This window comes from Cryphonectria parasitica (assembly GCF_011745365.1).
Source record: "Cryphonectria parasitica EP155 unplaced genomic scaffold M406scaffold_1, whole genome shotgun sequence".
Classification (NCBI taxonomy): Eukaryota; Fungi; Ascomycota; class Sordariomycetes; order Diaporthales; family Cryphonectriaceae; genus Cryphonectria; species Cryphonectria parasitica.
The window spans coordinates 608,785-632,829 of record NW_024468909.1 but is presented as its reverse complement, the minus strand read 5'-3'; the positions used below and the strand labels follow the sequence as shown (position 1 = coordinate 632,829).

General features: G+C 54.5%; 6 protein-coding genes across 6 annotated transcripts; 3 read left to right on the top strand and 3 right to left on the bottom strand.

Moving 5' to 3' along the window:
• Nucleotides 1–433: 433 nt before the first annotated feature.
• On the top strand, nt 434–5,373 carry M406DRAFT_348789 (uncharacterized protein; the record flags this gene model as incomplete). Its single annotated transcript, XM_040922421.1, has 7 exons — nt 434–601; nt 694–1,028; nt 1,602–2,337; nt 2,421–3,450; nt 3,537–4,023; nt 4,239–4,341; nt 4,665–5,373. 7 exons carry the CDS (start codon nt 434–436, stop codon nt 4,938–4,940), a joined length of 3,135 nt encoding a protein of 1,044 aa, XP_040780553.1. The 3' UTR covers nt 4,941–5,373.
• A 1,241-nt stretch (nt 5,374–6,614) lies between these two features.
• M406DRAFT_16482 (uncharacterized protein) lies at nt 6,615–7,441 on the top strand (the record flags this gene model as incomplete). The annotated part of the gene is made up of 3 exons (XM_040915411.1): nt 6,615–6,816; nt 6,908–6,975; nt 7,070–7,441. Coding segments are annotated over 3 exons (642 nt in total), but the record flags the coding sequence as incomplete, so codon positions are not given.
• A 3,019-nt stretch (nt 7,442–10,460) lies between these two features.
• Nucleotides 10,461–12,468, bottom strand: M406DRAFT_319982 (uncharacterized protein). The gene is made up of 2 exons (XM_040919330.1): nt 12,330–12,468; nt 10,461–12,189 (listed from the first exon to the last, which is right to left on the bottom strand). Exons 1-2 carry the CDS (start codon nt 12,412–12,414, stop codon nt 11,657–11,659), a joined length of 618 nt encoding a protein of 205 aa, XP_040780551.1. The 5' UTR covers nt 12,415–12,468; the 3' UTR covers nt 10,461–11,656.
• Nucleotides 12,469–12,952: 484 nt separating this feature from the next.
• Nucleotides 12,953–16,121, top strand: M406DRAFT_343762 (vacuolar protein sorting-associated protein 16). The gene is made up of 5 exons (XM_040921915.1): nt 12,953–13,285; nt 13,473–13,740; nt 13,796–15,535; nt 15,593–15,674; nt 15,751–16,121. Exons 1-5 carry the CDS (start codon nt 13,141–13,143, stop codon nt 16,000–16,002), a joined length of 2,487 nt encoding a protein of 828 aa, XP_040780550.1. The 5' UTR covers nt 12,953–13,140; the 3' UTR covers nt 16,003–16,121.
• A 93-nt stretch (nt 16,122–16,214) lies between these two features.
• Nucleotides 16,215–18,189, bottom strand: M406DRAFT_343761 (uncharacterized protein; the record flags this gene model as incomplete). Its single annotated transcript, XM_040921914.1, has 2 exons — nt 16,215–17,959; nt 18,061–18,189. The coding sequence occupies 2 exons, from the start codon at nt 18,187–18,189 to the stop codon at nt 16,331–16,333; spliced, it is 1,758 nt and encodes a 585-aa protein (XP_040780549.1). The 3' UTR covers nt 16,215–16,330.
• Nucleotides 18,190–18,694: 505 nt separating this feature from the next.
• M406DRAFT_343760 (putative ABC transporter) lies at nt 18,695–23,729 on the bottom strand (the record flags this gene model as incomplete). The annotated part of the gene is made up of 6 exons (XM_040921913.1): nt 18,695–19,527; nt 19,597–20,168; nt 20,273–21,896; nt 21,990–22,372; nt 22,493–23,658; nt 23,696–23,729. The coding sequence occupies 6 exons, from the start codon at nt 23,727–23,729 to the stop codon at nt 18,750–18,752; spliced, it is 4,557 nt and encodes a 1,518-aa protein (XP_040780548.1). The 3' UTR covers nt 18,695–18,749.
• Between the last annotated feature and the right edge of the window lie 316 nt (nt 23,730–24,045).

Sequence of the window (24,045 nt, the reverse complement as noted above, 5' to 3'; positions counted from 1 at the left end):
CTTGGTTACAGGCTGCAAGTAAGCATTTATGGTGGTAGAACCACACCCACACCCACCCAATCTCGCTCTGCTGCATAATCCCAGTCTGCTTCAGCTGCAGGGATTGGAGAAGGAGCCGCCCCTATCCTCTCCCCCCCCCCCCCCCCAGTCGTTCATCACCCCCTACCACCTCCATCCTACTACAAACTTGCAGTACAAAACTGCAAATAATTGGTATACCAGCAGCTGAGGCGTCACCACAGCAAAGTCATGTCAGCAATCTCTGGTGAATAAGGCTGTGCTGCTGTTGTTATAAGGAGAGAAGGAGGAAGCGGGTAATTTGGAGAGATCGATCATCTTTTTCGTTCTTATTGTTATTATTATTATTAATTTAGTGCCCGTCTGTCTTGTCAGACCCCCATTTTCTGCGACCTCGACGACGACGACAGCGACGATGACGACCACAGCGAGTCTATCCAGCAGCAATGCGCCCGAACATGTGCAGAAGCATGTCAAACTTATTAGCGCCACGCTTTCAGGCAACGAGTCACGGGTTCGTGAGGTGCTTTCTCAGGAGAAATGGGCCTCACCAGCAGATCATGATACGTTAAAACAAGCCCTGGTCAGTAAACTCACTTACTGGTACTCTCAAGAAGACTCCAACCAATTTCTTACTGATCAAGTTTCTGGTAAAAGGTGAAAAGTGCCACAAAGGGCTACCTCGATATCCTGCGTCAGCTGCTCGAGGCGGGGGCAGACGTCCACCCCAGAAAGGACAAGGACGTAGCCCCTCTCTTCAAGGCTGCAGAGGCTGGGCACCTGGCAATCGTCAAGGAACTGCTGGACCATAAAGCGGATCCCAACTGGCGGCTGCCCAAGACAGGGCAGACGGCCCTGTGCGTGTCTGCCCTGCGCGGCCACACTACTATCGTCAAGATCCTTCTTGACGCACGCGCCCACCCGGATGGCGGCCGAAACAAGGACGGCAAAGCGGGCGCTGAAGATGGGCGTACGCCGCTCCTGCTTCTGGCGTCTGAGAAGGCAAGCAAGTGGAATGTAGAGATCGTGAGGCTGCTTCTCGACCACGGCGCGGACCCGGACCTGCGAGACTCGACGAGACGCTCGCCCTTGCACTGGACCGCGACCAACGGGCACCTTGAGTTTGCGCGATGCCTGCTGAGTGGTGGCGGTAGCGGCGGGCCTGGGACAAGGAACATCGTGGACGCCGCCCAGAATCGCGGCAAGACGGCACTCCACCTCGCGAGCATCCTGGACCGGGTCGACTTTGTCGAGCTCCTGCTGAGCAAGGGCGCCAACTGCGACGCCGCATCGGACGGCCGGTGGACGCCCCTGATCAACGCCGCCGAGAAAGGCCACACGGCAGTGGTTGCTAGGTTATTAGCAGCCGGTGCCAATGTCAACGCGGAGCTCTCGAATCACATGACTGCCCTGCACTGGGCCTCGTTTAACGGGCGTAAAGAGGTCGTGCGGCTGCTCCTCGAGAGGCCCGAGACCAATCTTAATCGAAAGGACCAGTTCGAGAGGACGCCCATGATCTGCGCCGCCGAGAGACATGAGACCGAGATTATCCAGCTGTTGTCGCCGGCGCGACACGCGCACAGGCTGTCGGAGCCCGCGCGGGAGGCGTCCAAGAGGTTTGAGGCAACCATTGTCGACTTTGGAGAGTTCCAGGAGGAAAAGTTTCTCAAAGATACCGTCAAGGAGAAGAAGCCGCAGCTCGTCTTCAAGCACACGGTATATGACCTACTGTACGGCTGGGACGAAAAGACGGGGAAGGCGACGGTGCCGGTACTCACCAAGAATATCAAATGGCAGCCTCATTTCCGATGGATTCACCTGCCGGCCAATAACATTGCCTGGATCGATACCCTGCTTGCCAAGTCCTTCATCGAAGGAGGTCATCGTGATGTCGAGGGTTTCAAGGCGCTGGGAAAGTGCTTTGACCAGGAGCACCGAGGCCCGCTGGCACATGCGAACTTCATGAGGCACTATTGCGAGCGTATACCAAGCCGCAGAGCGGACAGGGAAGAGAGTCTCCTCGGGTCTGTGGCGGAACAGCCAAGGGAAGAGAACGGGGGACCGAGCCAGAACACAGGAGCCGAGTCTGTTTCGACAGAACATTCGGAAAACAGCACGGCGAAACCAGACACTAAGAAGAAGAGCAAGTCGGAGAAGATTGCCGAACGCCACCCGCAGCGACAGAAGAGAAATAAAGGCAACCCAGGGAACCCACCGGGGAGCAAAGATGCAAAGCTGGCCAGCAGCAGCAGACAGTCATCCTGGGCTTCTTCTGAGGCCTTTAGACAGCTTGTCAATAACGGGAAAATGGTCTTGTTCGTGAGTTTTGACTTTTCACCAAGTTGTGTCATCATGCGTCTGGCAATTTCTTGACAGCTGACTCGGCTTTTGGTCTTTTGTAGATGCCTTTCCTTCATTACGAAACACATAATCGGCGACTGAACATGACAGCAACTATCGCAAGAGCCCAGAAAGGTGAACCGCCACCTGACAATGCTTCGAGGGATGAACTTCTTATCCATGCATACATGGAGCAGTACCTCCATCCTAGGAGAACATTGGATCAGTTCTTCTACCATGGCATCGACACAACCCAGCGGGACTCGGATCAGGTTGTGTGGCGATACTGTCAAAAGCACCGGGAGCCTGAAGAGCCCAAATTGTTCATGGTGGATCAGCTCTGGATGTGGATTCTCGGTGGCGATACTGTCATCACTTGTTTCCCACAGAGATGGGACCAGCCGAAACAAGATCCCCTGAACGTGGTTGATGGCATTATAGAAGAGACAAATGCGAAGACAAGGGGCCAGATCCAGTCAGTCTATGACCTTGCCATGGTCATCACAAATCGCTGCGCAGGCATGTTTGACCGACACCGCATCGATGAGCAGCAGTTTCAGTTCCTGGACATGTTTGAGAGCAGTATCGGAAATGTGACCAACGAGGAGTCGAAGCTCTTCAACAAGTTCAACAGGGCCTCGGAGAAGTCGACACAGTGGCTCAAGAAACGACACCGCCATGACAGCGACGGCCAGGACGAGGACGAGTTCGCAGACGACCTTCTCAACATCCACTCGGAGACCAAGTTCCTCGCCGAGATCAAGGACATCCAGGATGAACTCAACATCATTGCCGTCGTCCTGCACGTGCAGGTGTCGGTGCTGAAGAAGCTGCAGCTGAACATCGAGCAGGAGCTGCGCGTCGAGGGCAGCAGCCGCAGGACCACAGACCTGATCCTGCGGGACATCAAGCACCGTTTCCAGGAGCAGATGCGCCTCATAGAAGAGCGGTACGACGATGTCGAACGCATGAATGACCAGGCCAGAGGGATCTCGGCCAGTCTGACCAACCTGTTGGATCTGAAGCAGAAGCATTCCAACGCGCTGGAGGCACGATTCGCCCGCGAACAGGCCATCATCGCTGCCAAGCAAGGTCAGTATAGTAAACTGATGCCATCTACGATCTTCTTCTCATTGTGTGTGCGCGCGCTGACACTGCCTTTTTGGTTTTTCTTCCAGGCCAAACCATCATGGTCTTCACCATCGTCACCATCATATTCTTACCTATGTCCTTTATAGCCGCCTTCTTCGCTATCAATCTCGAGGACTGGGGCGACCGCCTCACCATCGGCTATGTCTCAAAGTACATGTTTGGGATCGGTCTTGCTGTCTCCTTTATCTTCGTGGCAGCGGCTTTCCTCGTCCATGATATCTCCAACGCCTGGAAGAGCATCGTAAGGGGTACTAAGAGTTACCTCAACTACACCCGCGACAAGTCCAAAAGCGTGAGAAGCCAGGTAGGCCAGTCGGAAGGCGTGTCCCATCCCTGGCCATCGACAGACCATGAGAAGCCAACAACAGCGGGTGGTGCCTCGACTGCTTACCGGTCGATGGCAGATGATATGGAATGGAAGAGACGGGGACTCGACGGGCCAGATATGTATATGAGGATGAGTCTCGAGAGGGAGCAGCGCGACCACCCGAGGCTGGGCCTGTCGCCTCTACGGTATGGGGCGCGGGCGCAGAGTTTTGGGAGTGGCGGGCACGCTGTATCTTCGTGGGCGAGGCCGAGTCTCGATGGGCGGAGGACAAGATTCAGCGGGGACCTCGAAAGAGGAAGAGACCCTTCGAGGTCGAGGATACATTGGGATTCTGTTCAGCACTAGAGACCTGAGAAGGAGAAAGAAAATGTCAAATGAAAAGAATTTAAAACGCAGGAAGTTTCCTCTACCCCAAGGCACCCTCCTTCATGATCTTGCTGCACGGTATGGGTGATGCTCAACCAACTAGAGAGAAGTCTCTACTTCTTCAGCAGATTGAGGGGGTGAGTTGAAGCTTAGCTCAGCAGAGATGCAAGTTACGTCATCTTGATATTGTCGTACGCAACTGCCAATGGTTGTCCAAAATTCCTCCTCATACTTACCGCCTCCGAACAATGAAAGCTTGCTTTGATCGACATTCGTATTTACGACCGTCCTAGTCCTCAAGGTTGTTTTTGTTGTGATAACTCACTCCTCACTTCCTCGCCTGACAAGTGCCCCAGCGGAAATTCCCGTTCAACACGCGCCACTGCTTGACCAAGCATTAACTTTGGCCATACCAAGGCGGGTCACCGGCAATTATCAGCAGCAAACTATGTCTTTCAAGGCACACGACCAGGGCCTGACGCCTGTTCTCATGGAGGCCCGTGAGAAGGAGGTCATGGACGAGATTGGAAAGCTCATCGACCAGAAGCTGTACCTCGCCCTTGCACGCGTCATCCCAAATGAGCCCAACGCCGCAGCCATCGTCGACGACCCGGAGATTCAGGAGCAGAGCAGGAACTTGAAGGCCGCTGTGGCTGCAGTGATCGACAGGCACGAGGCCATCATTTCGACTATTGCGAGGTCTAAGAAGGAGAGGGATGGCGACAAGCCTGTGTAGACCAACGGTTCGAAGACCGTTTTGCCCACAACGTTGGATCTCCTGTACCGTATGCTCCAGGTGTCGAGTTGTCAGGTACTAGTCTGTGCTAGGCGCGCCCTGCCCTGCCGTCTCTTTGCCTAAGGGGTGTCGGCAGGGGCAAGGGCCCAAGAAGTGCAAGGCAGAGAGAGATGAGCATGGGAATGATATTGGAGGACAGAGAAAGAAAGGATGCAAATGCAGCCTTCAGAGGGGAAGCCTTGGCATTCATTACCTTGGTTTGAAGATGTGTTTACTTGCCTTTACCTTTGCATCGTCTCACTTTAGCATTTTCAAAAATTGATTTCAACTGCATTCATTGTAAAGAGCGATGGTGTGCCCTAAGTCAATTGGAGGCGCCACATTGCAGGAAAGAAAAGGCGATTTGAGGCTCCAGCAATATATGTTTAATTGTAACGATCTGTGATCCGGATGATCCGCGGCGAAATAGAATTGATGGGTTCGGTTTGATCAGAGCAGCATGCAGACCCTCTTACGCCTCTCAGGGACAACGACGATCTAGACTCAAGTCTGCTCTCTCAATATGTTAACGTCCGATCCCCACCTCGAAAAAAATGATCCACGCCGAACTTTAGTCGCTTTGATGTCCTGAAAGATGGGGTTCTGCTTCATGGTGAGCCCTTGTAGGGCATTTAATGTTCCTGATTCCGGGGGGCGGAGGCATAGACAGAATCGACCTAGGCAGGGTCGAGTCTTCAGCCACAAAGTAGATCATGAGACACATCGTGGTTTGATGATGAACGAGCTGGAGTCGCAAGGACTTTTAAAAGACTGCCGAGGCAACAAGAGACAAAATTTTACATGCACGAAGGCTACTACACCCTGCTGAAGAAAAGTGATGGAAGAAGCATCGTCGTCGTCGCCGGCGCCGCCGGCGCCAACGCATACAAGGCATCATTAAACAGGCTGCTGGCTCACTTGCAGCTTGCTCTCCAAGATGTCTCCCCTTTGGGTTGTCGCAGGAATCAATACCTGGGCCGCCCTGAACATGCAGCCTACCACGCCTGCCTGGCCAGGCCCGGTTCTCCCCCGCGAGTGGCCTCGCAGCCCTCGTCAACTGGGGCCGACTAGCGACGGAGATCTTTATGTGTTGGGGCTGGGTCCTGTACCCACTTGGCGGGCCTCTAGCCATATGGCAAAAGTCGCTTCGCGGTCCAAGCACCGCTGCATATTCCGCTCAGCTCAGCTCATTAATTCAACCTAACCACTAATGCTCATTCGAAGGAGCAGATTACCCACATGCCGCTATCAAGGGGGGTGCGTAGACCGAGAAAGCTTGTGAGTTGGAGAGGTCTAGAAGGGTAGTAGAAGGGGACGAAAAAGAAGGGAAAAACAGAAAAACAAAAGAGGGCATCAAGACAGCAACGAGAACTGGTTGCATCCAAGCTACCTTCCTCAACGACACTCCTTTTCTTTCCTTTTTTTCAACGTTCGACGGCATTCCACAGGAAGCGCGCACTCCGTAATGGATGCGGCTTTCTGATGCACACAATTTACAGTCACACCAATCGACCTGACTGACATGCAGCGGAGGCCTCGCTGACTGGACCATTCATCTCTCGGCGCGTGCACGCGACAGGTCTCATCCGTGAACGGCTGCGCAGAGCAGGCCGGTGTCGCGGGACCATGATGGGCCTCGAGCACGCGATCCTTCCGATTCTACCTTTCATCAAGAGGCAGCTTATTGCTTATTCTGTTGTGGCATTTTTGGCGGTCCTGGTAGTGGGGCTTCGAATCGTGGCCCGGCTGGTGACGGGCTCGAGGTTAGGTTGGGATGACTATTTGATCCTCGCCGCAGTGCCACAAGCCGTTGTGATCTTGACCTGTGGTGGTCTATGTGAGTTGAGCCCAACCCTGGAGGATCTCCAAAGATCACCGTGATCGAGTCAGAGGAGCATCGTAGGCTAATCGTCAACCACATAATCTAGGGTCCACAGCAGGGGCCGGCTATCACAGAGATGCTATACCAGTCGAGAACCAGCAGTTCATCTCAACCGTACGCCTCCAGCTTCTAGTATTCCACCTGCCGACGAGTGTCGATGACCGATGCCAGGCGCATCACCGCTGACAAGATTCTCTCTTTTCCTTAGATCTTCATACCATTCTCTCTCATCTACGACATGTGCATCGTGACCACAAAGCTCTCGGTGCTTTCCTTCTACCTGCGTGTCTTCACGCACGGCATCACGCGGCAGGCGACCAAGTACATGATGGTGCTCGTCGCCATTTGGGGTTTGGGCAACTTCCTGCAGTCGCTGCTTGTCTGTCATTTGCACGACGGCCACTTCGAGACCGGCATTGGCCAGTGCAAGAACAAGACGGCGAGCTCCGTCGCCTCGGGCATTTACAACTGCACCACCAACATGATCATCAACTGCCTGCCCCTCTTCACCATCTGGTCGCTCAAGACGGTCAGCGTGTCGACCCGCCTCGGCCTGTCTGGGGTCTTCCTGCTTAGTCTTGGGTACGTCTGTGAATGCTGCCGCAGACATGACTACCAACCAGTCAGATTGCTAATGCTTTTCTGTTGTTGCACAGCGTGACCCTAGTTTCCATCATCCGCATGGTCCGCCTCCTTCAGGCGGAGGGCGCTTCTGCGCCATTGGTGAGCCTGACATCCTACCGCTGCCTTTCTTTTACGTTTCGCACAATCCACCTTGCTAACACACCACCGCCACACAGATCGCTCGCAGCGAGATCGCCTTCCTCACCATCCTCGAGGTCAACCTCAGCATCTTTTGCAACAGTCTGCCGATGCTCCTACCCTTGTACTCGTATTGGCGCTACCGGAGGTTCTACGACAAGGAGGAGGACGAGTATGTGTCGCGCCTGGGCGGCGGCGGCAACCAGGACCCCAAGAACCACAAGTTCCTCGTTGAGGGCGTCACAAACGGGCTCCCTCTCGAGACCATCTATGGCAAGGACCACGTGCACTTTACGGCGACAGTCGGGAGGGGAGATGTGCAGCGCGAGCAGCGAGGGGAACGGTCTAGCAGGTCTCGAGGTCGGGCGGCGAGCGACCAATCTGAGGATGACTGGGATGCCGAGTCGACGAGGAGGTTGCCGACGAGCGTGGGCGCTACGGGAATTACGATCGAGACCAAATGGGTTGTTGTAGAAGAGACAAGGAAGGATACATTTTGAAGCAGAAAAAGAAAAGAAAAGAAGAAAAGAAGAAGAAAAAAAATAGTTAATTCTCCTCATGAACCAGAGGCCGTCCTTTCGTCAAATGCGGTGATGTATCCATGCGTTCTGATCAAGGTGAACTGAACTGATTCTTCCCTGCTGCTATGTTCACTTTAGTCTTCCTCGACATATGTCTTGAAGAGATAATGATATCCTCTTGTGTGTCAGCAGTCAACAAGTCCTGGTGAGGAGGAATTCCAGCATTCATCGCCAGTGCCCTCAGTCATGAGCATATCGGAAGGTCCATCTCGCATTGCCCTTCTTGTAGTTGGTTTATCACAGACAAGAACACTTTGTTGACATGGTATGTTGTCTAATCTGAACCTACGCCATGTCTAATGATCGTCAAGGGATCCACGGGAGTTTCTTCTTTGTCTTGTTTCTTGTCTCCTTGTTACTTCGCAGGTGGGGGCCGAGACTCAGCCTTACATATAGTGACTGGGCGTCTTGGCTAGTGTGACACAAGCATCGACCCGACCCTCTGGGAAATGTCTGTGCAGGAGGTCTTGGAACCCTGAGTGGCTGAGGGGGGAGGCGGGGAAGGTGTGGTGGAGGCCCCAATAAACTTTTTTGTTGGTCAGCAGGGCAAAGGCGACCCTGCAGGCACAAGGCGCAGGCACAGGTGCAGGTGCAGGTGCTCCTCTTGCCGGCTGCCACTGGGGCGGCCTAGACTGATTTTTTTCCTTCTTTTTTGGTGAGGCTACAGTTAAGTAATGCTGTACACTTGCGCATAACGACGTCTTCCGTTAACTCACCCCACCACCCGCCCACCCCGTCCACCCACCTAAAGTACTTGCTCACACTTACTCAACTTATTCACCTGCCCGCCTTTTTCGTATCGACGAATGTTTCTGCCTATTCAACCCTTCAGGGCGCGGGGGCGGCTTATTGTATTACTTGTGCATTCTCTCCATTAGTTCTCTCTCAGCATCCATATTCTGCGTGTGACCTTCTTTCTGTATTGCTTTCGTAGCATACCTTCCTTTTCTTCAGCGCTGAACATCAAAGCGCGAGCGTCGTCCTGTCGTGTGTCTCTTTCGCCTCGTCTCTATTCTGATACGGCATATCGTCACACCACCTAGCAAACGATCACGATCATCGACCCTCTTTGTCACTCGAACTCACCCCCCCCCCCTCTCCCTTCCCCACCTCCCTCCCTCCCTCTCTCTGGATCCGACTCGAACAAGATGTTCTCGAACCAGCGAAAGTTTACTCCTAGTTCCCTCCCGAAACCCAAAGTCAAAGTCCGTACCGTTGCCGTCGAGACCGCCACCCCGAGTAGCTCCGCTATTGCTAAACCACGGACGTCTACACCTCTCAGCCGTGGTCCCTCGCGCTCCAGCAGCGCAGGAAAGACACCCTCGCGCTCCGCGCCCCCGAACGCCGCTTCTAGGAGCCTCAAGTGCTCCCCCTCGGGACGCGCGCGCACCAGCAACAGCCCCTTCGCCTCGTCCTCCTCCACCGACGACCGCCACTACCTCGCGGTGCCCGCCAGCTCGTCGCGCAGCAAGCGCATACGGTCGCCCGGGACAGACAGCGAGGCACGCGTGACGTTCGACCCCTCGGACGGCGAGGATGACGATGACGACGACTGGGAGAGCAGGCTCAAGAGGCGCAAGCAGGCGCGGCGCACAGACCCGGACCGGAGACTGCCGAGCGCGGCACTGAAGGAGCTGGCCGAGACCGGATACGAGGATAAAGGCGGGCGGCCCCTACGGTTCGTGCATGCTGCGGACGTCGTCTCGCTTGCGCTGGGCGACCTCAAGTCGTTTCCCCAGGCGAGTGACGCGGACTCGGCTGTGGAGCTGCAGTACCCCGGGTCGCTGACAAGAGAGAGGTATGTGTGACACAGATTATGAAACTTTCTTCTAGGTCTAGACCCGTATGTCTTATTTCTTGATGGAAAGCACATGACTGACTGTCGTTGATAACGACAGGTTTGAACTCGTGAACCAGAGGGACAAACTCGATGTCATTAAGGATATCATCAAGGTGGTCAAAAACGTCAAGGAAACATACATCACCGACGAGGATGTCAAGAAAGAACTCGGCGTGATCATCCGAAAACTGGAGCGGAACTCCAACGAGAGAATTTTGGACATTGGCGCGTTCAGGGACGCCATCGACGACTACAACCGGACCATTCTCGACCAGCTCAAGACGGGTGCCATTCTCAAGAACATCGACAGGCAACATGACCTGACCGAGGATCTCGTCACACATATCCTCCAGCAGGTCTACGACCGGGTGGTGACACCGAATGTGGACCAGCTGAGGAGATACACGAACGGCACGGACAACATCTATGGGGAGATGAAGCACAACTTTGTGACCAAGGTGTTGTGCACCGATCTGCAGATGACCTCCAAGCAGACCTTTGTCGATCTCGGCTCTGGGGTGGGCAATGTCGTGCTGCAGGCGGCCCTGCAGATCGGCTGCGAGAGCTGGGGTTGCGAGGTCATGGAGGACGCCTCGAGGCTGGCCAAGGAACAACACCGGGAGTTTGAGGCACGGTGCAAGCTGTGGGGCATCCAGCCGGGCAAGGTCCGCATCATGAAGGACGACTTCCTTAACAACCAGGACATCGGCGAGGTCATGAAGCGGGCAGACGTGGTCCTGGCCAACAACCAGGCCTTCACGCCCGACCTTACCGAGAGACTCAAGATCAAGTTTCTTGACCTGAGGAAGGGCTGCAAGATCGTGTCGCTCAAGAAGTTTACGACATCTTCCAAGTACAACGAGAACGATATTGCCAGCAGTATCCTGTCTGAGCCCGAGTGCCACCGCTGGCCTGAGAATGGCGTCAGCTGGACCGACTCAACAGGAGACTATCATGTCACGACCAAGATTGAGGGAGGACAGGACTTGTAAAGACAAGACCAGACCGAGACAGTGCGCGAGGCAACCGACTTCATGATGGAGGACATTGGGACGTGTTCCGTTTTATATCTATACAAGAGTTGATCTGGCACATACGGCATAAGTGGGCACTTCTTTCCTCGTTTTTTCTCCTTCCTCGACAGTATATGTTGGGCGGGTAGATGCAATTTCTGTACGTTGATACCCCTCTTGGAAATCGGGGGAGGAAGGGTAGAGATGCACCTGGATGGTCAGTTCTGGAAACCCAAGATTTTGGAGAACGTGGTGGAACATGAAGAGGGAGATTAGAGGACTCACTGCACACACACATGCATTAGAGAAGAGAGTTCACACACCCCTTGTAAACAGCGACGATAGCGAGCATAGCATATCGTATAGAACAGATCAGCAGAGCCGGCCTTGACTTGCACATGCTCTTCAATAGGCAGCTGGAACAAAGTCCACACGCTCATGATCATCGTACCCCTCGTTTGTCCTCCATAAATCCACGAGAGGAACCAAATATATGCCGGTCCAGGGTATCATAGACTTCTATAGCACACCATCACCTTTCTTGTCTTGGCGTGCGCGCATCCAGGCCGCCGTCGTCAGTCGTCATGATCAAATCATCATCACGTCCCTTCAGGCCCGCCCCTCTCATTGGCAGCATTCATCTCCCGCGCCTCCAGCTCCGCCCGCCGCATCCACCGGTCAATCAGGTTCTTGTTCTCCGCCGCGATCTTGGTCTTTTGCTGCTCCGCCACGTTGAGCTGCATCTCCAGCGTGAGCACCTCGTCCTGCACCTGCTCGAGCATCTGCTTCTTGCCGCGCAGCTCCTCGGCCTGGTCGCGGACCCGGCGCGACAGGGCGCCGCGCTCTGTGGTCAGGGTGGCGATCGTGGCCTCTTGGGTCTTTGTGAGGCCTTGTAGGCGGTCGCGGTCGGCGGTGGCGGCGCGGAGGCGGGTGGCTAGGGCTGTGTTCTGGCGTAGAGCTTGGGCGAGGTCGGCGCGTAGTCGGAGGAGGACGGGGTCGGTGCTCGGGAGGGTGGTGGAGGCGCTGGGTATTGGTGGGCTCGACGGTGTGGTAGTGCTGGCGCTGAGGGGTGGCTGTACTGCTTGGGCCTTTTCGGCCTCGAGGAGGGCTATCTTGTCGTTGAGTTGGGAACCTAGAGTTGGGTGCGGGCAGCACACCACTGTAAGTCTGGTGCTGGTATTGCATGGGTAAAGATGGTGGGATTCAACGCAGAAATAGCAAAGGTAACAGCAGAAGCAGCAGCAACTACAGCAACAACAATGAGAGACGTACAGGCGTCGACGAGGGCCAAGTTGACGGGGCTGTTCCTCTCGGCCTCGAGCAGCGAGGAGAGGTAATCATCCTTCCAGCCCGGCATGATGGGGTTCTTTTGCAGCCGTAGGGAGGAGGCAGATGCGGCAGCAGAGTCTCCTCCTGCCACGACGGCGACTTCGAGTCCGTCCTGCGCCGTGGGCTTCCTGGCTGGAGGTTCGTAAGTGGTGGTCTCGATGGTGTTAGTGGGGGAGGGGATAAGCTCCCACTGCTCCAGATCATCATCATCCCATGACGACGGTACTGGGCCAGGTGGTGGGTCCATATCGGCCTCGCTCTGGGGTCCTTCGCTGGCAGGCTAGGAGGCCCTGCAGAGAGGGGCGGGCTGCGGTTGGTTGTGATTGCTCGATGTGTTCCAGGCGAGGAGGGGGTGGGGGGCCAGGCCTGCGCAGGCCACTGACCAGTTAGTGGTTAGAGCCTATGTGCCAAGTGCTCCGTAAGTCGTTATCGTTAGCGTGTGCTCTCTGTATTGTTGGACGCTGTGTGGCCCTGGCCCTGGACCTTGTCAGGCCTGCACAAGACGACGCAACAAGCAGCAGCCATCGACTGGGGCGTAACTTACTTGGTTTGACGCAAAACCTCACATCACGTCTTTTGATAGCCTCTCAAGACAACCCGACGATTTTACTCATCATAACTTGCTTCCTCATTGCAGACGCATGGGAGATCATTTGTTGATACCAAATGCTAAGTCTAGCTGAATAACAAAGGGCATCACATTTTGGAGGTCACGAGGGGCTCAAGGATGTGTTGATTGTCGATATCGAGGAAGATGGAATCGACGCACCCCACGGCAGGCTGGGAGAAGGTGGGCGATCGGTTCTACCGAAAGACACAGCTATACACCGCTGTCTTCGACCTCGACTTGTATCTTGACAATTTCTTTGTTGCTGGGGCTCTCTATGGCGGGGCTGTCGGTATGTGCTAACTCTTGTTGACTCTTCTTGCCTTAAGCTTCAGGGATGCAGGCCTATGTGGCTGGGCCTCCGCCTTCGCAATTTCACAAGATATCTTCGGTGGCAGATCTGCCTCGAAGTGACGAGCCTCAAAATCCACTGTATACATGCTCGATATGAGTCAACATGACCAGCTGACATCCTGCAGCACTGTATCGTGACGAGACCAAGATATTGGCCTACCGCACGGGCAAGTCATCCAAGCCCAGTATAGACATCTACAGTTGCGCCGGAAAGCCTATCAAGACCATTCCCTGGGAGCATGGATCCATCAAGGGTCTTGGCTGGTCGGAGGATGAAAAGCTGCTAGTCGTCACCAGAGACGGCGTCGTGCGGTGCTATTACGACTTGCAGGGCGACTTCACCCAATTCTCTTTGGGCCATGGAGCTGAGGAGCTCGGTGTCCAATCTTGCAGGTGGGTCGGAAAGATAACTTGAAGTGTCGACCAATATGAGACTGATCCTTCACAGATTTTATGATTCTGGTTTTATAGCTTTGCTGTCCAACAATACCCTCATTTCTGTCTCGTCTTATGATGAGCCACGGCCCAAACTGCTGGCCTCTCCACCCGGGGGCCAAGTGCACTCGTGGACCATCATCCCACCCAGATTCACCCTCTCGCGCTCAGTCGAGGCGCTGCTCAGCATCGGTCAGACCATATACTTGGTCGACTCAACAGATGTCGAGGATCGCTTCCTGGATATAGGACCTTTCACCCACATCAGCGTGTCTCCGAACGGGAGATTCGCTGCACTGTACACGGAGACAGGAAGGGCGCATGTCATCACGAGTGACTTCCAGAATCGCTTGAGCGAATATGAGTCCAAGTCTAGAATATCCCCCAAGTACCTACAGTGGTGCGGCAACGACGGTGTCGTCATTGCATGGGAAGATGAGGTCCACGTCGTGGGACCAGCAGGTGCCGCAACCAAATTCTTGTACGACGGCAGAGTCCACATCATCCAAGACCATGATGGTGTACGCATCCTCACAAATGAGGCATGCGATTTCCTCCAGAAAGTGCCAGAAGTCACAGACGAGGTCTTTAGATTCGGCACCGAATCTGCGGCGTCCATCTTGTTAGATGCTGTCGCCCAGCTCGAGATACAGTCCCCGAAGGCTGATGACAATATTCAACTGATCCGGTCTAACCTGGTCGAGGCAGTCGACACTTGTGTCAATGCTGCTGGACAGGAATTCAGCATTCATTGGCAGAAACAGCTGCTCAAAGCCGCATCATTTGGCAAGTCAGTTCTCGACATCTACAACAGCGACGACTTTGTCGATATGTGTGAGACACTGCGTGTTTTGAATGCAGTCCGCTTTTATGAGGTTGGCATACCACTTTCGTACGATCAGTACCAGCGTCTTGGCCCTGAAGGGCTCATCGCTCGTCTGTTGAACCGCCACGAATATCTCCTCGCCCTTCGGATTGCAGGATATCTTCGTCTGCCTTCAGACAAGATATATATTCACTGGGCATCCGCCAAGGTTCGGGCAGGCTCTGAGGATGACGACTCGGTATGTCGTCTCATTGTCGATAAGCTCTCTGGCAGACCTGGGATTTCTTTCGAGTCCATCGCACGAGCCGCCTACGACGAAGGCCGGGGCCGCCTAGCCACTGAGCTGCTCAACCACGAACCCAGGGCCGGCCGTCAGGTTCCTCTCCTCCTCAGCATGGAAGAGGACGAGGTTGCTCTCGACAAGGCAATCGAGAGTGGCGACACTGACCTCGTCTATTTCGTCCTCCACACTCTGCGGCGTAAGCTACCCCTAGCCGCTTTCTTCCGCTCTATCAACAGCCGCCCTGTAGCCACCGCCCTCGTCGAATCCTCTGCTCTCCGCGAAGACGACAGGACCCTTCTCAAGGACCTCTACTACCAAGACGACAGGCGTCTCGACGGAGCATCCGTGTTCATCCGCGAGTCGCTAGCTCAGCCGGACAGCCGTACAGCGACGGACAAGATGGCGTTGGCCGCCAAGCTGCTGAGCGATAATAGCAAGGAGAGCGCGTTCGAGTTAGGCGCGCTAAAGGAAGCGGCCACGCTCTTGCGGATGCAGGAAGCCTTTGATCGAGACCTGACGGATAGCTTTACAGGACTGAGTGTGAATGACACGATGTTCAAGCTGATCCGGCTGGGTTATGACAAAAGGGCGAGGAGGATACAGAGTGAGTTTAAGGTGCCGGAGAAGGTAGCTTGGTGGATCCGGTAAGTCTGCATGACATTCCCTTGTGGCATCTCATACTCACTGACCCCCATCTACAGGCTTCGAGCTCTCGTGGCCAAGCGCGACTGGAATGAAATCGAGGAGACATCCAAACAGAGAAAGAGCCCCATCGGATGGGAGGTACGTTGACTCCATGCTACTGACCATTTTCTTGTGTGCTTGTGACCGACTGACGTTTCCGACGGGAGGAAAACAGCCATTTTACAATCTCACTCTACAAGCGGGCAATCCACGCCTAGCTTCCGTCTTCATCTCGAAGTGCACGCATCTCGAGCCTGGGCAAGCCCTCACCATGTACGAGAAGTGCGGCATGCGCGTCAAGGCCGCAGAGGAAGCCGTCAAGATGAAGGATGCGGAGGTATGGCAGAGGCTGCTGGAGGCCGTCGGGAGGAACACCTCAGAGGGAAGGGAGATCGAAAGGATGGGTCACGCGGTATTCAAGAAGTGAGGTGTCTCGAGCTGCGGAAATCCAAGATTTATAGCATTCACCAATTCATGTTTGGCGCCACACCCAAAAATGTGATGACATAGGAATAGGCATAGAGGTTGCCTTGTCTTGAAAGCTGTACAATCCTTTTTCTTGTTCTCTCTTGTTCCTTTCTGCCCCCCCCCCCCCCCCTTCTATTACAGACCGGATTGACATCTCTGCAGGCGAACCCTAGGAATAGTGAAGTCTTTTTTTTTTTAATACAACGAGGTGCTTGTCCTCTCTATAATATACGTACAGTATGGCCATTGTAAGGCCAGGTATGCCCTCAGACTGCAGACAGGAAAATCTATGACTGCCGTCCCAGGTTAGAGCGGTGAATCATATCCTGAATCTCGTCCCAGCTTATCGCCCTGGACGCGATACCGTCCGCCTGCGCCTCCTGCAGCACCACCGTGGGCGCACCGCTGCCCTTTCCTTGATTGTTCACCATGCCGCCGACGACCATCTTAGCCACACGTCTCAGATCGCGGATCGTAAGTTCGCTGATCTTCCTGGTCATCTCGTGCACGGGGACCTTGCGCCCGTGGACCTGGACCTGTCTGCCCAGGTCTTCCAGCTCGACCATGCGGCTCTCGAGGTTCATCAGTAGGCTCGACCGAAGCTGGTTCTTGGCGCGCGCCACCTCAATCTCGCCCAGCGCCGAGAAGCCCGTGTCGAGGGTCAGTGCTCTCAGCTCGCGGCACATGACCTCGAGCATCCTTGCGGTGCGGCCTGGGTAGCAGCTCGCCGCAATGCCGAAGAGCCCACTGTCGGTGTAGCTGTGGTTGAAGGCGACACACGACTCGACCCAGCCGTATTGGTTGAGCACGTTGGTGTACAGCCGCGAGTACATGCCCTTGCCTGGCCCGCCGGCGGAGAATGAGCCGCCACCTCCCAGGAGGGTTTGCAGGGTCGCGAGTGCGTAGATGTCGTCAGACGAGATAGGCAGGCCCTCGAAGGCGAGGTGGATGTGGGTGAAGGTGGGCATCATGGGGTTTGGGGAGGGCGGTTGGGTGGGGAGGGAGAGGAAGCCGCCGGTGTAGTGGGCTGGCCGGTGCAGATCTTGGCTCGACAAGAGGCTGCGCAGGTCACCGGCCTTCACGGAAGCGTTATGTGATGTGGAAGTTGAGAGGTTCTTGAAGAATGGGATCTTGGAAAGCAGATTCGGCGACTGTGGAGAGGAGGCGGCTGAGGAGGACATGGAAGAGACCGAGGATGCCAGAGCTTCACTGCCTTGCGATGAGGCGTCGCTTTCTATCGAGGATTGCGACGCAGTGTCTGAGACATCTGGGAGTTCGGTACCCTTCATGTCGCCAAAGTGCTGCTCAGCCAACTTGACGGCCTGCTCATGCGTCACGCCCGCAAAAGCCACAACCATCCTCTCGGGCCTGTAGAAGACGTCGCGGTACGCCTGAATGACATGCTTGTCAATAGACCCAAGGCGTTCCTTTGGACACAGCAGTGGGTTGCCCAGCGTGTTGTCCTTGAAGGCCGCGGTATGTACGAGCTCTGGTAGTATCAACTCAGGCTTGGACCATATCTCTGTGATCTCATACTGCGCAGTAAGAAGCTGGTCCTCAATCTCCTCCTCGATGAGCTGAGGATCTCGTATTGTCTCGGCGAGCAGGCCCACTGCAGTCGGTATTGCGGTGTTGAAGGTGGCGGCCTGGTACATCATGGATTCTCGTGACGAGGCGCACTGCACATTCCCACCCAGTTGTTCGACCTGTTCTAATATCTTATCTGCAGTGTGATTTTTGGTCGACTTGAAGGCCAGTCGGTCCATGATGTGACTTGTGCCACGGAGGTACTCGTTCTCGTACCGAGAGCCAGCATCGATGTAGACTCCCACGCCGGAGAAGGCGTCTGGCAGGGCCTCGGTTGCGACACGGACTCCGTTCGACAGGGTTGTCACATCGTTCAGCTCTGTAGGCTCCTGGAGGCAAGCAGGGTCAGCGAAAAAAAAAAAAAAAAGATACGGACGGTGTTCGGTCTCAGTAAAGGAGAAAGGGCCAAACCAAACAAGCATGAACTTACTCGGGCGGCAGGTGGCGGAGAGACGGTAGCTAATGTCCTGGTACGAAAGGATGGGCGGCTGTTCTGGGACCGAGCGAGACTCGCAGGGCGTAGCCTCGCTGGCAATCGCGACGAGCATGACCGCAGCATCTTGTCTGTAGGTTGTGGCTGAAGTTTCAAGTCGCAATGTGAAAAGACTGACGTCGTTCTGAAGAGAAAAATCCCCGGTCGTAGCCACCTCGCTTCTTATCGATAAACCTGCTGACCGGTGCTGACCAGCGCATCGATAGATGAATAAACCTCTTTTATCTGCATATTTACCATTTGTTTTCCCTTGACCCCTTCCTTTCCTCCTTTCAACAGAGCACATCATGCGTAGAGAAATTGGAAAGTGCGGAGAATATGTGCGCTATTCTTTTGACTTGATCGTCATCATCCTACTCAACATTGAACTTGGTTCACTCCTGTTCAAAAAGACGAATCAATTTGCAAATGCAGGGTATTGATAAATAAAGACTTTCTACATGTTGAGATTCATTGTCCCTGAAGCACCCTCTCCGCTCTCACTATTATGCTCTATGCGTACCCAAAAACCTTGTCTAAACCTTGTCTATCCATTTTTCTATCCGAAAACATTCCTTTTTTTTTTTTTTTTCTCTGTCTAGACCCTCAAATCCTGTCTATCCTGTTGATCTCTAGGAAATCCTTGACTAGTCCTTTCTCTTCCCAAGGCTCTTGACCTTATCCACCACTTTACCCAGACTGCCAAATAACAAGCCGAATCCAAAACTCCAGCCGCGGATCCGCACCGTGTAGATGAAGAAGTAAACCAACGCCCAATTGCTGATGCAAAAAGCGAGGAAGATACCAAAGTAAGGCCACTTGTCGTGCGGGGTGATGTTCAGCGTTGCCAGGTACTGATCGCCGAGGCTGTACGGACAGTACTGGCAGTCGGCTGTCGCCGTAGGGTTAACAAGGTAGCCTCCAGCACCGGCTGCGAATGAGCCCGCGTAAGTGCCACAGGTCTGGCCTGGCGGCGGGTCGAAGTGCCCTGTCTCGTCCGCCGTGCATTCCACCGGGATCCCCGTCAGCGTAGCAGACAGCACCCCTCCGATCCAGTACGTCGACGGGTTGAGGTAATACATCCAGTACCTCCAGAAGACGGGCAGCTGGGCGAACGGCCGGACCACGCCGTTCATCAGTGAGAACATGACGAAGAAGAAGGGCAGCACGTTCGCAATGACAGTGAAGCTGGGGGCAAAGGCGCAGATCCACTGACCCCAGCTGTTCATGAAGATGAAAAACAGGAGCGTCATCAAAAAGACATAGCCTGCTGTGCTGCTGTCTGTCGGCAGGCCCGTGGCGAAATACCAGAGCACCCAGTATACAAAGGCTCCGATGATGGCCATCGGAATCTCCCCCAATATTTGCGCTGTGGTGAAAGCCACGAACCCATAAATTCGAGACGGGAACTCACGGGCTTGCCACCTGCTCTGCGTGTTAAAATGCGAAACCAAGAACCCCAACGAGACGCATCAGAAATGGGAGTTGACTCACAGTGCCATGTTGGAAAAGAACTTTGGAAGAATGCCATTTACAATAGTCGGTGGAAACATGACGATGAGAAACACGGTGAACATGCGGTCCTGCATGGCTTGAGTGGAGTTGCCCAGCTGCCAAAACGTGAAGCCATTAAAGATACCGATAATCACAGACACGAAGAGCTTTCCGTACAAGTACGACGGGTCGCGCCAGTACTGCCGGAAAATCCTCTTCGTGAGCTCATACGTCTGCATCCACGTGGTTGCGGCGTACTCAGTCTCGTTCTGCTTCTTTTGGTGCGCCGTGGTGGATCTGCTGCGCGTTAACTTGAGCCCTTCGATCTGCTCTTGCACCTCTTGTGCCTGTGGACTCGTGCGCCATTCTTCGTTCCAGTCCACTCTTTTGCCATCTTTTCCTCGTGGTTTCTTTGCGGCGGTCTCGAGAATGAACTCGGCGACGTTCTTGTTGGGTGGGCATTGGACGCCTCGCTCGGCGAAATACTCGATGACTGCACTTCCATTCTCGCCGACTGGGCCGAAATAAAAGGTATTGCCACCTGGGTTCAAGGCAAGGATCATATCGAATGTCTGAACAGTGCCAAACACGTCAGTCTTTAATGACAAATTCAAATCCAACCATCTCTGAGACACTAAAGAAGGGAGGGCACTAGGAGGGGGGAGGAAACTCTGACCTGAATAATCTCGGAAGATGGTTGATGGATGGTACAGACGATGGCCTGTCCCGCCCGAGAGAGCTTCTTGAGAAAGCTGATGATGCTCCAGGCGCTCTGGCTGTCCAGACCAGACGTCGGCTCATCCAGAAAGAGGAGCAGCTGCGGCTTGGCTGCGAGTTCGACGCCGATCGTGAGACGCTTGCGCTGCTCAACGCCCAGGCTGGAGATGATAGCATCCTGGAGCTCTCGGAGTTCGAGAAGGTCGATGATGGTATCGACGTACGCCAGCTTCTCCGCGCGAGGCACCTCCCGGTCCTGGCGAAGGAGCGCAGAAAACTCGAGTGCCTCCCTGATGGTGGCAGTGCCATCGTGGAGATCCATCTGCTCGCAGAATCCCGTTCCTCGTTGGAACTCAAGACCGAGTTCCTGACCATCTACCTTCATCTCTCCAGACACAACACCAACACGCTGGCGTTGAGCCAGTGTGTTCAGCAGGGTGGTCTTCCCAGCTCCGCTTGCGCCCATCAGAGCAATCATGACGCCCGGTTTCACATATCCGCTGACCTTGTTCAGAAGTTTCCGCTGACCGCCCTGGTATGGCACAGTATACTCCACATCCTGCCACGTGAAGATACTTTCGCTCTTGGAAATTCGTTCCAGGCCATCTGCCTCCTCTTTTGCTGCCTCGCCTGGGCTATTGGTGGCAATGACCCCGCTAGACGACCCGCTGCTGGGAACAGCCTTCTCCTCGTCGACAGGAGACGATGCAACTGCCACTGTCCTCTTTGCTTTCCTCGTCTTCTTGAAGATCAAAGCTCCACCACCGCTACGGGCGAAGTTGAAGGTCTCCACCGCAAAGACAGTGACAAGAATGTAGAGTGCAGCCCAAGCGATGAGAACTCCAAAATTCCTCCATAGATGACTCCTCGTGTAGCTATACTGCGCATCGAGGTATGCGGCGCCATTGACGGAATGGGCATTGACGGCTGCTCCAGGGACCACACAGCCCTGGTAGCTTGGATCGACTCCAGTTCCTTGGGGCACGAGCATATCGTCTGCGCACGCCATGTTGCGGTCGGAAAACTCATTTGTCAGAACGGCCTCGAATGCGTACGAGATGGGGTTGATGTAGTAGATCCAGCCGAACCAGATGTAGTCAGAGACCAACTGAGTCTTTGGTATGACGTATCCGGTGTAGATGATGAGGAGGTTCAGGGCAATGCCAGAGAATCGGACTGCATCGTCGATGGTTGGCGACAGCGCAGCAAACATGCGATAGAGCGCCGTCATACACATCGTCATGGTGTAGACGAACAGCAGGTAGATCCAGAACTTGGAGACAACAACATCCAGACTGGACATGAAGTACATGATCAAACAGAACACACAGACCTGAACAAAGATGACTGGGATATCCATGACGACGCGGGCGACGCTCACAGCACTCGGTCGATAGAAGGCGTACTCGCGGTGTCTGGCTACAACCGCACGGCCACTGACCGCTTTCATCAGCTCGCTCAGCTGTAGCCAGCCGAGAAAGAGGACAGAGAAGAATAGGGCGCCTCCTCGAGTGAAGACACCATCGGTGTCGAGAGGCTCGCCGTAGAAGAGGGAACCCACAATGAGAGCATTGCAGATGATCCTGTGGTCATAGTTAGTGGATTGGAGTGACCACAAGGAGAATGAGGAGGAGGAGACATGGTGAAAGAATGTTTGTATCGGGAGCGGCACGTACGTGGATGCTTTGGTATACAAAGACGTTTTGTCTCCAAGCAGAAGCCAGAACTCTCTTTTGACGCAGGCCTGGACTTGTCGAACGAAACTGACGGTATAGGGGGATTTCTTCCGCACTGTCTTGGACTTGCCCTCCCGAACGGCCGATTCAAATTCTTTCGCATCGCTATGCTCTGTGTCTCTTAGGTGAGTCTCGTACGCCTGGATGTCGCCCTGGACACGGGTGTAGAGTGGTGACTGTCTGTATGCCTGTTCTAGTTCTTCGGGCGTCTTGGGAGTACTGGCTTCACAGCCCTCTCTGAATCTTCGCTCTTTCGGATCGGTTACCGCAGTTAGGAAGTCGGCGGTGGTTTGACGCTCAGGAGCCTCAAATCCAAGATCGATCTACTCCACTTGTCAGTACAAACTTCAGCAGGGACTCGAAGTTGCTTTTTGTTTGAGAACCTCCTATAATGAACGGGGACATCACGCGTTAGAATGGGCAAGAAAGTACTCATTACTTACAAAGTATTGTCGAGCCTCATTGGCTGGTCCTTGGTATATACAACGGCCAGCGTCGATGACCATCACTTTGTCCATCAATTCAAATATATTTTGTCCGACTTGGTAGAGAGAAACGAGCAGGGTACGGTCGCTGATGTCTGTCATGATCCGCAGGGACTTGGCATAGTCAAGGGCTGTGGAAGCATCGAGCCCCCGCGTGGAGTTGTCCCAGCAGACAACGGTGGCCTTTGACGCAAGTGTCTCGGCGATCGAGACTCGCTTCCTCTCTCCGCCCGACACGCCGCGAGTGTACTCGTCACCCACCAGGGTGTATTTGGTGTGGGGAATACCAAACATCTTCATGAGCGCCTGTGCAATGATGGGAATGTCCTGAGCTGCGCCCTTCCTGGTCTTGGTCATCAGTGCAAAGACGAGTGTCTGCCAGACATTCATGTTTGCAAAATGCACGTCGTCCTCCGGGTTGTAGTTGACCTCGCCACGATACATGGTCTTTTGCTTGTCGGCCGGGATTCCGCCATATGTGACGTCTCCTTTGACCGAGGCGTACGCTTCCCGGTCATTGGCAATCGCCTTGAGGAAGGTCGAGCAGCCCGAGCCTGGGCGGCCAAGGACCAACATCATCTCTCCGCCGCGGACGACACCGGTGAAATCATGGATCAGGGTGCGCCGTTTCCCATTGTCGAATCTGAGAAATGGTAGAAATCTCGACAGCAGACGGTAGAGGTCTGGCCCAAAGGTTGCAAGGATCGCGTCCGGTAGCGTCTTCACGAACTGGACAGTCTCGCCTGCTCCCTCGACCGTGAGGTTCTTGAAGACGACGCCGACCTTCTTAGCAGACCTGCCCTCCTTTCGCTTCTCGAAATGCCCCTCGCGAATAAAGGCGTCGAGCTCAAACTCATCGTCGTCGTCTTCGCCCTTCTCGTCTGCAACTCCCGCATTGTCGGCCTGCGACTCACCATCGTGCGTCGTGGCATGTGAGGCGGCTCTGTGAGCGGATCTTGTGGTGGTGACTCGACTTGCCGCTCGGCTCCTTGGTCTCGACTTTGCCCTGGAAAGTTCGGACAGCTCTCTCTGTAGCTCTGCGAACTCTCGCATTGCAGCACGCTCATCAGGCAGGCCAGCGTCTCGCTCGCCCCAGGTCCCTGCCTGCTCAGCCGACGCGGCGTCTTCATCGCTCCCTGTGGCAGATGTGTCTTCAGGGACCTCGTTCGCGCTCGGGCCGGGGCTGTTGTGCCATTGATTCCTTTGATGGCTCTCTGTTCGTGTCAGGTTGGTGTCGTCTACAGTAGTGCCCCACATCATGGGCAGCTCATTCGGTTGTACTACTTTTATAGACGTAAAATAGTAATAAGAATGACAGGTGAGATGACTTTAATATCTATACTTGACAGAATGCAGAGGGCGAAGTGGCCAAAGGGTGTCGGGGTGTGATATTGACCAGACGAGGGCGGTGAGCTTCGCGAGGCCCTTTGGCAAATGGGAAACAGAAAAAGTCACGAGTAGGGATAATGATGAAGAAGAAGAAAACGAAGAAGAGAAGAAGAATTGGTCAA

Excerpts from the sequence above, each read along its gene's own strand:
- M406DRAFT_319982 (XM_040919330.1), bottom strand. The coding sequence starts at position 12,414 with ATGCCGGGCTGGAAGGATGATTACCTCTCCTCGCTGCTCGAGGCCGAG. Across the intron at positions 12,190-12,329 it reads CTTGGCCCTCGTCGACGCCT|GTTCCCAACTCAACGACAAG; the intron begins GTACGTCTCTCA and ends ACCCAACTCTAG.
- M406DRAFT_343762 (XM_040921915.1), top strand. The coding sequence starts at position 13,141 with ATGGAATCGACGCACCCCACGGCAGGCTGGGAGAAGGTGGGCGATCGG. Across the intron at positions 13,286-13,472 it reads TCTCTATGGCGGGGCTGTCG|CACTGTATCGTGACGAGACC; the intron begins GTATGTGCTAAC and ends GACATCCTGCAG. Across the intron at positions 15,536-15,592 it reads AAGGTAGCTTGGTGGATCCG|GCTTCGAGCTCTCGTGGCCA; the intron begins GTAAGTCTGCAT and ends CCCCATCTACAG.